The sequence below is a fragment of the Ascaphus truei genome (assembly GCF_040206685.1).
Source record: "Ascaphus truei isolate aAscTru1 chromosome 16 unlocalized genomic scaffold, aAscTru1.hap1 SUPER_16_unloc_1, whole genome shotgun sequence".
Taxonomy (NCBI): Eukaryota; Metazoa; Chordata; class Amphibia; order Anura; family Ascaphidae; genus Ascaphus; species Ascaphus truei.
In genome coordinates this window covers 507,018-519,544 of record NW_027453855.1, presented here as the reverse complement: position 1 = coordinate 519,544, position 12,527 = coordinate 507,018, and the positions used below count along the sequence as shown (strand labels likewise).

At 45.4% G+C, this 12,527-nt stretch overlaps 1 protein-coding gene across 5 annotated transcripts in view; it reads right to left on the bottom strand.

Moving 5' to 3' along the window:
* The window catches only part of GCNA (germ cell nuclear acidic peptidase), a 106,653-nt gene that overhangs the window by 46,861 nt on the left and 47,265 nt on the right, over nt 1–12,527 (bottom strand). For 3 of the 5 annotated variants that reach the window (XM_075580853.1, XM_075580854.1, XM_075580855.1), the window contains exon 4: nt 8,274–8,320. The exons of the other annotated variants lie outside the window; for them this stretch is intronic. In XM_075580853.1, the coding sequence (XP_075436968.1) occupies nt 8,274–8,320 (47 nt within the window). The remainder of the gene's footprint in view (nt 1–8,273; nt 8,321–12,527) is intronic. 5 annotated transcript variants of the gene reach the window in all.

Genomic DNA, 12,527 nt, shown 5'->3' with positions numbered 1-12,527 from the left:
GATAAAAAGTTTGATCAAAAGATAGTGGAACAGGCAATAGAAAGGGCAGGCCTACTATATAGGATTCAGTTTATTGAGCAAAAAAAAAGTTGAAGAAATTTAAGATTCCATGTGTAACCAAGTATATTATGGCAGCGGGTAAAATTAAAAACATATTGGGAAAAAACGAGCACCTACAATGCCATCTCAGTACTACGATCGGCTTTCCACACAAGTCAGGAAAGAAGAACCGAATTACAACTGAGAAGAGCAATACCAACACAGTTATGCTACTGTGGCCCCATGGCCCAAGCCATATTCCTCACAATAAAAATAGGCACTAGAAAGATACAGTCTTTGGGTAGATTGAGGCAGGACTGTTTCGGTGTTCACACCTCTACAGGTACAACAATAGGTAACTACCAAACGGAGATGCCACGGGAGTCAAATCTGTATAGATAAAAACTCCGCCCAGCTTGAACCACCCATGAATATAGCTACAGAATCCGATGCAGGTGGTCACCCTAAACTCAGGGAAGAAAGGATTGTCCGACGCAGGGGGAAAATGTGACCAAGTGGTCAGAAGAAAGATTGTACTTGGAAAAAGTCCTCCTCGAGCAACTGAAGGGTGCTGATCTCAAACACCGTCTGGAGGAGACACTAATAACCTGGAGAAAGGGATCCAATCCCAGCGGGACTGAGGGTTCTCCTTCTCCACCCACTTTCATTCGAGCCGCACGGATATATTTAGTGAGAGTGGAAGGATGGGCTTTGGCCGTGGTAAGCCCGTGCATCCCACAAACAGGGAAGGTATGAATCAGGGACTTATCACTGTTTGAGAGAAACGGACCTAAATCCAGCAGCGAGCTGGTTTATTGCACACAGGCAATGAACCAGACGCCACCTGGCTGATTAGGACTCTGAGAAAAGCCTGATGTAAGAAACAAGAGAGAAATTCCTTAGCTCACATTTGGGCTTACAGAAGGAGAGCAGAGAAGCCTGCACACAGACACTATCTTGAGCACAAAGGCTGTGCTGAGATCAAGACACCCAGAGACCTATATTTCCTGGACACAGAGGACCCAGGAACCTGCCAGAGACTGACATGGAGGGCCATCTGCTTAAGGTACTTCCTGAGACTTTGGGGTGATAGGCTGGTAATGGAAATATCCCTCCAGTCCTGCAGATAGCGCCTGGGGAAGTAAGTTAGCCCTTACAAAAGGTTTGTTATTTTGTTGTTTTTGTATGTTTTGCCTGGATAAAGGAACAGGCTCAATAAAGCCAAGATATAATTACACCCAAATTGGCCTCCAATATATATATATATATATATATATCTACTATATATTTGTGAAAGTGTTCTATGTGTCCGTGTCTGTATGTGTCTCCCTGTGTCCCTCCCTGTGTCCCTAGCGGCAATCTCATTGGACCTTGGGCCAGGCCAATGAGATTGCTCCCTTGGCCCGCCCCCGCACACCTCTCACCCGCACACCTCTCATTGGCGCACACACACACACACACACACACACACGGCTCTCCCTCACCCGGCGCTCTCCCTCACCCCCCCCCCCCCCACACACAGAGCACACGGCTCTCCCCTCACCCGGCGCTCTCCCTCACCCCCCCCACACACAGAGCACGCGGCTCTCCCCTCACCCGGCGCTCTCCCCCCCCCCTCACACAGGCCGCTACCCGTCCCCTCGGGCGCACCTCCAGCTGTCTCCGCCTCTCCCCGCGAGAGGCCCAGCACCTCCTCACCGGAGCGTCTCAGCCTCGCCGCGGAGGAGCCCGAGGTGGAGGAGGAGGGTGGCCGTGTGCAAGGTGAGAACATGCAGGGGAATGGCTTATTTAATGCTTCCCTGACTCCCCTTGCCCTCCCCCTGCCCTTTGCCCCCCCCTACCCTCCCTCCCTCTGCCCCCCCCCCTACCCTCCCTGCCCTTTGCCCCCCCCCTACCCTCCCTCCCCCTGCCCTTTGCCCCCCCCCTACCCTCCCTCCCCCTGCCCTTTGCCCCCCCTGCCCTCCCTCCCCCTGCCCTCCCTCCCAATGCCCTTTGCCCCCCCTGCCCTCCCTCCCAATGCCCTTTGCCCCCCCTGCCCTCCCTCCCAATGCCCTTTGCCCCCCTGCCCTCCCTCCCAATGCCCTTTGCCCCCCTCCCAATGCCCTTTGCCCCCCCTGCCCTCCCTCCAATTGCCCTTTGCCCCCCCCTGCCCTCCCTCCCAATGCCCTTTGCCCGCTGCCCTTGCCTCCTGCCCTCCCTCCCCCTGCCCTCCCTCCCCCTGAACCTTTGCCCCCTGCCCTCCCTCCCCCTGAACCTTTGCCCCTGCCCTTTTTCCCCCTGCCCTCCCTCCCCCTGCCCTTTTCCCTCTTGCCCCCTCCCTTCCTGCCCTCTTTCCCCCTCCCTCCCTGCCCTCTTTCCCCCCCTCCCCTTTGCCCCCCTCCCTGCCCTCTTGCCCCCCCTGCCCTTTGCCCCCCGCTCCCTCCCTCCCTGCCCTCTTGCCCCCCTGCCCTCTTGTCCCCCTGCCCTCTTGTCCCTCCCTGCCCTTAGCCCCCCCGCCCCTCCCTGCCCCTAGCCCCCCCACCCCTCCCTGCCATTTGCCCCCCGCCCCTCCCTGCCCTTAGCCCCCCGCCCCTCCCTGCCCTTAGCCCTCCCTGCCCTTCCACGCCCCTTGGCCCCCCCCGCCCTTCCACGCCCCTTGGCCCCCCCCCGCCCTTCCACTCCATGCCCCCTGCCCTTCCACGCCCGGGCAACGCCGGGTATATCAGCTAGTATATATATAAACACCTCTGCACACATCTCTTACACAGGTCTTAAGACAATTTTGTCCTGATGTATAATCAGAAACGGTTCTTTACAAGATCATTCCTGCAACTCTTCCCCTCTTCTCGCTGATGTGAAGGTGACTAGGAACACCGACTTCTGTGTTAGCACGGTTAGTGAGAGGTCCTCTAATGGTTTGAATGAAGGTCTGGCTGGCAAATTTGGGCCCGGGGAGCAAGCACAACCAACCGGCCCAAGAATAGACTGCCCACACACCATACAAAGACGCACGCACCCACACACGCAATACAGTATACAAAAGAAAGCTCTGTAAACATACAGAAGCATAACACACATACATACACCAGGGATGCAAATGTCACAGGCGCACACACCTAAAAGTTTGTCCCTGGCGCCTGCGTTTTGCCAAGGGACCATAGCTGTGCAAAACATTGCACAGTTTTAATTTTTCTATTTTAAGGGCTTGAATAAAATTTATTTTTTAGTACTCTGGAGTGCTGTGAACAACCCCATTTTTTGGTTGCTGTGTATACACACACACACACACACACACACACACACACACACGCACCATCCATGCATCATATACATATACAAAGGGCCGACTGGGAAGATGTTGGGGCTCTGTGCAGGGAAATGATGCAGGGCCTCTTACATTCTCCATCGAGATCTCTTCGAGCAATGTCCCTCATCATGGCTCCGCGAAGTCAAATGGCTTTGCCATGACAACTCTGTTTTCCTTGCCACATCGCATGAATCTAAACCAGATCCAGTAATATACCTTGGAGATTGACTCTGATTCATGCCAGAGTCTCAATTGCCTTCTCTGAAAGATCCTTTTGCTTTCATAACTGCCGCTCAATCACCAGGTCGCTGGCGCCAACTTCTGATTGGATGCTTTAATGGCCCTTGTTCCAGCAGTTTGTGCACGTGTGATAGTATCCATGGTCTGTCTATTGCCATGCGTACTGCCCGAGCATACCACGCCTGTCTTGTCCAGTCGGATAAGATGACCATTACCTCTACCTCATCTCTTTCTATATTCCTCAATACTCTTGTATGAGTGGAATTGGTGGGAAGACATGCCCTATTGATTAAATCCCACAGGAAAACCAGGTCATTCGTGTGATCTAACCTTGAACAGAACAGCGGTACCTTCCTGTAGGAGATGGAGGCCATCAGATCTACCTCTGGCTGACCCCAACACTTTCAAATCTGTTGAAAAATGGTCCTGTTCAAAGATCATTCTCCAGGATGTACTTGCTGTCGGTTCAGGAAATTGGCGGTCAAGTTCTCCTGTCATGTGAGATGGGCTGAATTTTATCTAGACAGATTAACAGCAGTATAAGTCATAATGGCTGCCGTTACCTGCTTGTTCCTGTATACATTTTACTGTCATACGACGGTCTTTTATGAAGACGTGTCGACCTTGCACATACTCTTGAAACTCCCTTAAGGCTTCCTATGCTGGTTTTAGTTCCAGATAATTGGCGTGATATGCCTTGTATTGGGCTGACCAATTCCCTTGTGCTGTCTTGTCGCTTAAGTGAGCACCCCAGCTTCACATACTTGTGTCTGTCGTAATAACCAGAGGAGTGGTGAATGAAGGTGAAACTACAGTTTCCTGGTTTCTTCGTTGCTCCCACCATCATAGCTTCTCTCTGGTATCTTGATACAGTATGATCTCTTGTTGCAAATCCTTTGCATTTCCATTCCAGCAATCTAGGAAGTTGTGCTGTAAGGGGTCTCATATGGAATCTCGCCCAATAGGCACATTGTCACGGTAACTTGGCCGTGCACTTGACCGAGTCCCTGGTTCCCATGCCAATTGCGCGATCAAAGCTCTTTTTTGACAATGTTGCCGCTGTTGTGGTTTTGCGGTCTGGCAGGCTGCCAGCTCGTCTCCGGAGGTCGGCTTCCAGGAATCCCCATTGAAATGCATTACTCCATTCACTTTCAATGGGGAACCGCCGCTCCTCCTCAAGTGCCACCTGCAGGTCTTCTACGGAAACGGTTGAAACCAGACAATGAATTGTCCAAAAAGGTGCCTCGGAGTCAATGTAGTACTCACTGCAATGAGTGTGTATAAAGTAGCCTGTGTGTTGTAAGAAGCAACTGGCCCACCTAAGGGCACCAGATGTTGCAAGCACTCACGGTTGGGGGGAGAATGATGTCATCATCCGGTAAGCGGTATCAGAAGCGTTGCACTGCCAACCCTCTGGTGACTGAATATCACCTGGGGTGGTCTCACGACCGGCGGTGTTCTCCTCCTTGGCGAGTAGCTGTGGACCGATGAGCTCCGCGTCTCAACTGGGCTCCTGGTCTTTGTAGTAAGGCGCTGTCTCTGCTACAGCGTGTGACGGGAAGATCACGTGACTGGCGGGGCCCCCCCTCTCCTGTGCGTGTGCAGCGAGTACTCGGCGTGCGATCCAGCAAGCAACAGTATGTAAACCTTCCAGCAACGGCGGGAAGAAAAGCGGAGCACTGCCCGAAAAATGAAGCAGGATGAAAACGTAGGTGGTGACTACAAAATGTTTATTTAAACAAACGAAAGTGGCTGATGGATCCTCTAACGCGTTTCAGCCCTAAAGCCTTTGTCAAAGAGTGATCCATCAACATACGGGAGACATTGATATAGGCAAAGTGAATCCAAAACACCTGTACCAATTAGGAATCAGGTGAAGTGGATCCCCGCCCGATCATCATGTACAAACAATAAAAAACCGTTTAAAAACAATGCTCACAAAACATCACAAAATCACAGTACATGTACATAAATGAATAATCATCAAGTTGTTAGAATAGACAATAAGAGTTCATAAACATAACATATGACTAAACATAACATATGAATGAACCTAGATGATATCAGTAGTATGATGTATAGGTGTGATGGTTGTCAAGCAAGATCTTAAAAATGCAAGATAAAATAAAATAAATCTTGTATTTTATCTTGCATTTTTAAGATCTTGCTTGACAACCATCACACCTATACATCATACTACTGATATCATCTAGGTTCATTCATATGTTATGTTTAGTCATATGTTATGTTTATGAACTCTTATTGTCTATTCTAACAACTTGATGATTATTCATTTATGTACATGTACTGTGATTTTGTGATGTTTTGTGAGCATTGTTTTTAAACGGTTTTTTATTGTTTGTACATGATGATCGGGCGGGGATCCACTTCACCTGATTCCTAATTGGTACAGGTGTTTTGGATTCACTTTGCCTATATCAATGTCTCCCGTATGTTGATGGATCACTCTTTGACAAAGGCTTTAGGGCTGAAACGCGTTAGAGGATCCATCAGCCACTTTCGTTTGTTTAAATAAACATTTTGTAGTCACCACCTACGTTTTCATCCTGCTTCATTTTTTGGGCAGTGCTCCGCTTTTCTTCCCGCCGTTGCTGGAAGGTTTACATTCTACAGAAACGGGCCCAAATCGCCGGAATCTCCATAGATTGTACTGAGCCCCAAAGGCGACCTATGGAGAAACTGCAAAATGGAGCCTGCAAAGGTGGGAAAAGGGACATAAACACAGAACACACATTAACCCTTTCCCTCCCGCATCGATCCCAGTGTATGTGTTGGTGCAGACACTGGAATGGGAACAATACATCTTTACAGGGGAATACACATTTGGGTGGTGAAGCAGGGTAAAAACACATTACTGGACTACAGTCCAGTTAACCCCTTGCCTCCCAACTGAGGTCAGGGGGTGGCCATATGGGGTGCAACCCCATTAATACCGGGCCAAACCCCCTCTCCCATGACACACATACAATCCCTGGCTGTTACTTTTTTATTTTTCAAAACAATTTTACTCGGAATTTTCACCTTTTCTTGGGGTACCCTGACCACCTCTTTTTTGTGTTTGAAAAAACCCCAGGAATGTTATTGATTGTAGTGAAGTTGGTTGACTCTTCTCTAGGTTTATCGAGCCGTGAGTCTCTAGCAGCTGTAAGACTGCGTCGGTATTTCTCTAAAGTTGATCTTTGTTCCTGGCTCTTATAAGCAGGTGGTCCAGATAAGGATAGAGCTCTATCCCCCATTTTCTTGGTTCTGCCAAAAGGGTGATGAACACTTTTGTGAATGTCCTGAGGGAAGTCGCTAGTCCGAAAGGCAGGGCTGTGAATTGGAAATGTTTGTTTCCTACAGCAATTCTCAGGAATATGTAATGCTGTCTTGCCACAGGAATGTGTGGATCTGCATCTTTGAGCTCTATGGAGGCTAACCAATCGTCCTTCTGAATCGCCCACATTACCAATCTTAATGGCTCCATCTTGAATCTTGTCCCTTTTAGTAATGTGTTCACCTTTCTTTAAAATCGGAGACCTCTGTGCTCCAGGTCTCTTTATTTTACACAACTTTTCTTCTGCAACCATCACAATAACTTTGCTTTGTATGTAAATTCTTTCATGCTTATTTTAATGCCCGTCTTGCCTCTCTGCTCCTTGAGGTTTGTGAAATTAAATATCGGTCTGCCTTTGGCATATGACTGAACTCCAGGTGGTATTCTGTGGCAAGAAGATGAAGGTCCCACCTGTCCTAAACGCCACCAGTGTTTCTCCTACAGGCGTTTTGTGATGCAAAGCCTCTACAGACAACTTTGAAGCTCCCTCCTCATGCAGTCCTACAGAGATACTGTATACGTAAAACACATTAAGTTCCATGAATCTTCTACTGTCTCTGAATAAAACTTGAGCTAGAACTCACCCAGAAAGTTTTAGCAACAACCCTTTGGCTGTATTGCTTTCCATAGCTTGCAGCATACACTCCTCTACTTCAGACCACACAAGCAGCATTCTATTGCCTCCACTGTGCGCGTTATACTCCCCCCCCCCCCCCCAAGGTTTTCACAAGCTTACCGCTGTACTTCCTGGTTTCCCCGCACTTCAGGTTTTAGCACGCTCCCGCATTAGCGCCACAGCTTGTGCCTCTCCTCGTGGGGACCACCTCACACTGGGCTCAGAAGCGCCTCTGTGGTCTACCCTGGTCGTTTTGGACCTGCGGCTAGCTACGAGATGCAACACTGGAGCATCGGCGGAGGACAGAGAGAGGCTGAGAGATCTCCTCCACTGGTTGAACTATGCAGGACGTCCTGGAGTGAGTGTCAAAAAAAACCAAAAAAAAAACCTACTCTACTGAGGACAGAAAAAAGACCGACAGGAGGGAGGAGGAGTCTTTTAAAGCACACCTTTAGAAGTTTTTTTCTGTCCTACCTCGAGACTGACAGGTGGAGCTACCCATAAGTATTTCCCACGTTGAGCGTGAATTTTTATTTTTTTCTACATTTGCAGATAGAGTGCCAAGACAATTTTTCTTAACCAATACTAGAAAGTTTGGTCCTAAATAACCCTCAACTAAATTGTCCTAGTCTTTACAACAACAATAAAGGTAATGTACATTTCAATTATTACTGACACTTTAGAAACTGTAGACAATCAACACAAAATCTATAAAATAATCCAGATACTGTAAAAAACAAAAACTGTTGACATACAGTTCTCAAAGTCGTCATCACTCGAATCCGATATGACCACAGCAGATCTGCAAGATGTAAGAGATCAGTTCAGGTGATTATGAAAGTTAGTGTATGCTATGTGCAAATCTCCTTTTTCAAATTGCTTCTATTGCACTAAAATCAACAATGAACTAATAGGTTGTACATTATTCCTGGGAACAGAGGGGGAACATTTCCTATATGCTCAGTAAGTTTGACAACTATTAAAAAAAAAAAAAAAAAAAAAAAAAAAACTTAGGAAAGCAACCGGCTGCACATTAAACCTGTGTCCTTTAGGCTGCACATTAAACCTGTGTCCTTTAGGCTGCACATTAAACCTGTGTCCTTTAGGCTGCACATTAAACCTGTGTCCTTTAGGCTGCACATTAAACCTGTGTCCTTTAGGCTGCACATTAAACCTGTGTCCTTTAGGCTGCACATTAAACCTGTGTCCTTTAGGCTGCACATTAAACCTGTGTCCTTTAGGCTGCACATTAAACCTGTGTCCTTTAGGCTGCACATTAAACCTGTGTCCTTTAGGCTGCACATTAAACCTGTGTCCTTTAGGCTGCACATTAAACCTGTGTCCTTTAGGCTGCACATTAAACCTGTGTCCTTTAGGCTGCACATTAAACCTGTGTCCTTTAGGCTGCACATTAAAGCAGCAATACTACATTACCCCCTGTTTTCTTTTCTTATTTGTATATGTAAAGCATGTGGCAATGATACATTCTTACCTAACTGGCAATCGTTTGGTGTTCCTCTTACAAACCTGTCAAAATCCTGATTGTGTGCCTAACGTAATGACCGCCTTTCAATTTCAATTAATCCTTCAGTCAGGATAACTCAGCAGCTAGACTGTATTCTTATATTACTAAGGTAACATTATCTATTGTTACAGTTTACAACTCAAACTGCTGGATCATTGGCAACAAATTATCACAAACATGAAAGTGTTCCAAAGATCTTGCACTGCTTGGGAGGTGTGCTAAAGCCTGCAATAGAAATCAAAGGATGCTTTAAAGCGGCAGACCAAGCAATATCCTACATATGCGTATTTTTTTTTTTTAAATCAATCATTTCTGTACTGTGAGAAAATACTTGTAGCTATTTTTGTTTTAAACTCAGAATTATATTTTTAATGTATTATAATGAAATGAACATTTTTTTGTTTCTATGGCACCATTTACATAGTAGAGGTTGAAAAAAAAAGACATGCGTCCATCAAGTTCAATCTATGCTAAATTTAGACAACAGATACTTTATCCTATATCTATACTTACTTATTGATCCAGAGGAAGGCAACCCCCCCCCCCCCCCAGTTACATATCATCCAATGATATCTCATAAGGGGAAAAATAAATTCCTTCCCGACTCCAAGAATTGGCAATCGGATTAATCCCTGGATCAACATTCTTCCCGTGTTTACTTATTTGGTATATCCCTGTATGCCTTTCATTTCTAAAAAGATGTCCAAACTTTTTTTGAACAAATCTATTGCATCTACCATCACAGTCTCCATGGGTAATGAATTCCACATTTTAACTGCCCTTACTGTAAAGAACCCTTTCCTTTGTTGCTGGTGAAATCTCCTTTCCTCCAACCTTAAGGGATGGCCCTGAGTCCTTTGTTCTGTCCTTGGGATAAATAGTTCTTCTGAAACCTCCTTGTACTGTATTTAGTTATTATATCCCTTCTTAAACGCCTATTTTCTAATGAAAATAAATCTAATTTAGCATGCCTCTCCTCATAGGTTAGATTGTTCATCCCCTTTATTAATTTGGTGGCAATTCTCTGGACTCTCTCTAGTTCCAGAATGTCATTTCTAAGGAGCGGTGCCCAAAATGTTACTCCATATTCAAGGTGTGGTCTTACTAATGCTTTGTAAAAGGGGCATAACTAGGTTTACTTCCCTTACATCCATGTCATGCAAGATAACATTTTGTTTGCCTTTCAGCTACTGCATGACTTTGGGCACTATTGCCAAGTCTGCTGTCTACAAGCACTCCTAAATCCTTCTCCATCAAGGATTCCCCCAATTTATCCCCATTTAATTTGTAATTCGCCTTTTTATTCTTGCTTCCCAAATGCATAACCTTACATTTATCTGTATTAAACCTCATCTGCCATTTACCTGCCCACGTTCACAGTCCCTTCAAGTCCTCCTGAAGAGAAATTACATCCTGCTCTGATTCTATTACCTTACACAATTTAGTATCATCAGCAAAAATGGAGACTTTGCTCTCTATGCCAACCTCAAGGTCATTATTAAATAAGTTAAAAAGCAGGGGTCCCAGTACCGATCCCTGAGGTACTCCACTCACGACCTTAGCCCAACCTGAAAATGTTCCATTTATGACAACCCTCTGCTGTCTGTCCTATAACCAGTTTTCAATCAAGGTGCATATATTTTTACTGAGTCCAGTTTGCTTTATTTTGTACACCAACCTCCTGTGTGGAACCGTATCAAAAGCCTTCGCAAAATCTAAGTAGACCACATCATAAATCCATGCTGACTATTATTAATAATTTTGTTTTCCATTAGGTATTCCTAAATATTATCCCGTATTATAATAATAATAATAAATAGCATGTTCTTGTATAGCGCTTTTAGTTTTACGTAGCGCTTTACAGAGACATTTTGCAAGATGCCGTGGAGCTAACAATCTATGTTTTGGTGCCTGGGGCACAGGGAGATAAAGTGACTAGCGCAAGGTCACAAGGAGCAGACTCCGGGAATTGAACCAGGTTCCCCTGAACTCAGTTCCAGTCTGTGTCTTTACTCACTGAGCCACTCCTTCACCCCAAAGGTATTAAACCTTCAAGTAGCTTCCCCACTACTGAAGTCAGGCTTACAGGTCTGTAATTCCCGGTTGTGATCTAGCTCCCTTTTTAAATATAGGCACCACATCTGTTTTACGCCAATCTTGTGGTACTGAGCCTGTGGAAATGGAGTCCTTGAATATTAAATGTAATGGTTTGACCATTACTGAACATAACTCCTTAAGGACTCTTGGATGTATGCCATCGGGGCCAGGTGCATAAATTTACTTTACATTTTTATCAAAGCCGCCTATGAACTTCTTCCTCAGTTAACCAATTGTTAATAGAGAGGTTGTGGCTTCCTCCTGCGGCGCTACAATTGAAATTGATTCTACCCTGGTAAACACAGAGGCAAACAATTTGTTTAACCTCTGCTTTTTCCTAATCTCCAATAATCTGCCTGCCCATCTCATACTGAAAGGGTTCTATATTTTCTTTTCTAATTTTTTTGTTATTAAGGTACTTTTAAGCTACATTGTTTGACATTACCAAATCCAGTATTGCCCCTTTTCTGGTTGGTTCCTCAATAATTTGGATCATGTAAGTGTCTTTAAGCACCCCCAAAAACCTGTTTCCTTTTGTTGTAATGCTAATCTCATTGCCCCAGTCTATGTCTGGATATTTAAAATCCCCCATTATGCAAACATGACCCAGTTTTGATGCCTTCGCCATTTGCAAAAGTATTTTAGCTTCCTCAATCTCACAGATATTTGGTGGTTTATAACATATCCCTACAAACATTTTCTTTGTACTTTTACCTCCACTGCGAATTTCTATCTACAAGGTCTCTCTACATTTTCATAATTCCCTTCATAAACATCTTCCCTTATAATAGGTTTTAGATCCGGTTTAACATACAAACATACGCTACCTCCCCTTCTATTTGTTTGACCCTTCCGAAAAAGGGAATAACCCTCTAAATTAACTGCCCAGTCATAAATGTCATCCCACCATGTCTCAGTAATGCCTATGATATCATACTGCTCCCTTGCAGCTATTAATTCAAGCTCCCCAATTTGATCTGTCAGGCTACTTGCATTAGCAAGCATGCATTTAAGTTTTGTATTCAAAGTCACATCCCCTTTTTCTTCTGAAACAGGCTCTGGAACACCCTTTTTTGAGTCCTGCCCTCTCTCCAGCAGTGCATCAATTTTATCTAGTGACGGGTCACATGATTTTCCCCACAGAACTTTGCATCTTTGGTCCTCTTCTAACCCCCGAGCCAAATCTCCACCGATCGATTACAGGAGAACGGATCGATTGTCAACTTAGCTAATTACTTATTGTGTGGATTGTATTGATGCACATATTAAATGGGAGAAAAAAACCCTGTAAGATTTCCCGTTTTGCTGCCTTAAACCATTCCTTGAGGTTACACATTAAATTTTAGGTAGCCAAAGCTCATTAATTGAAAAATCTCAACAGATTCCA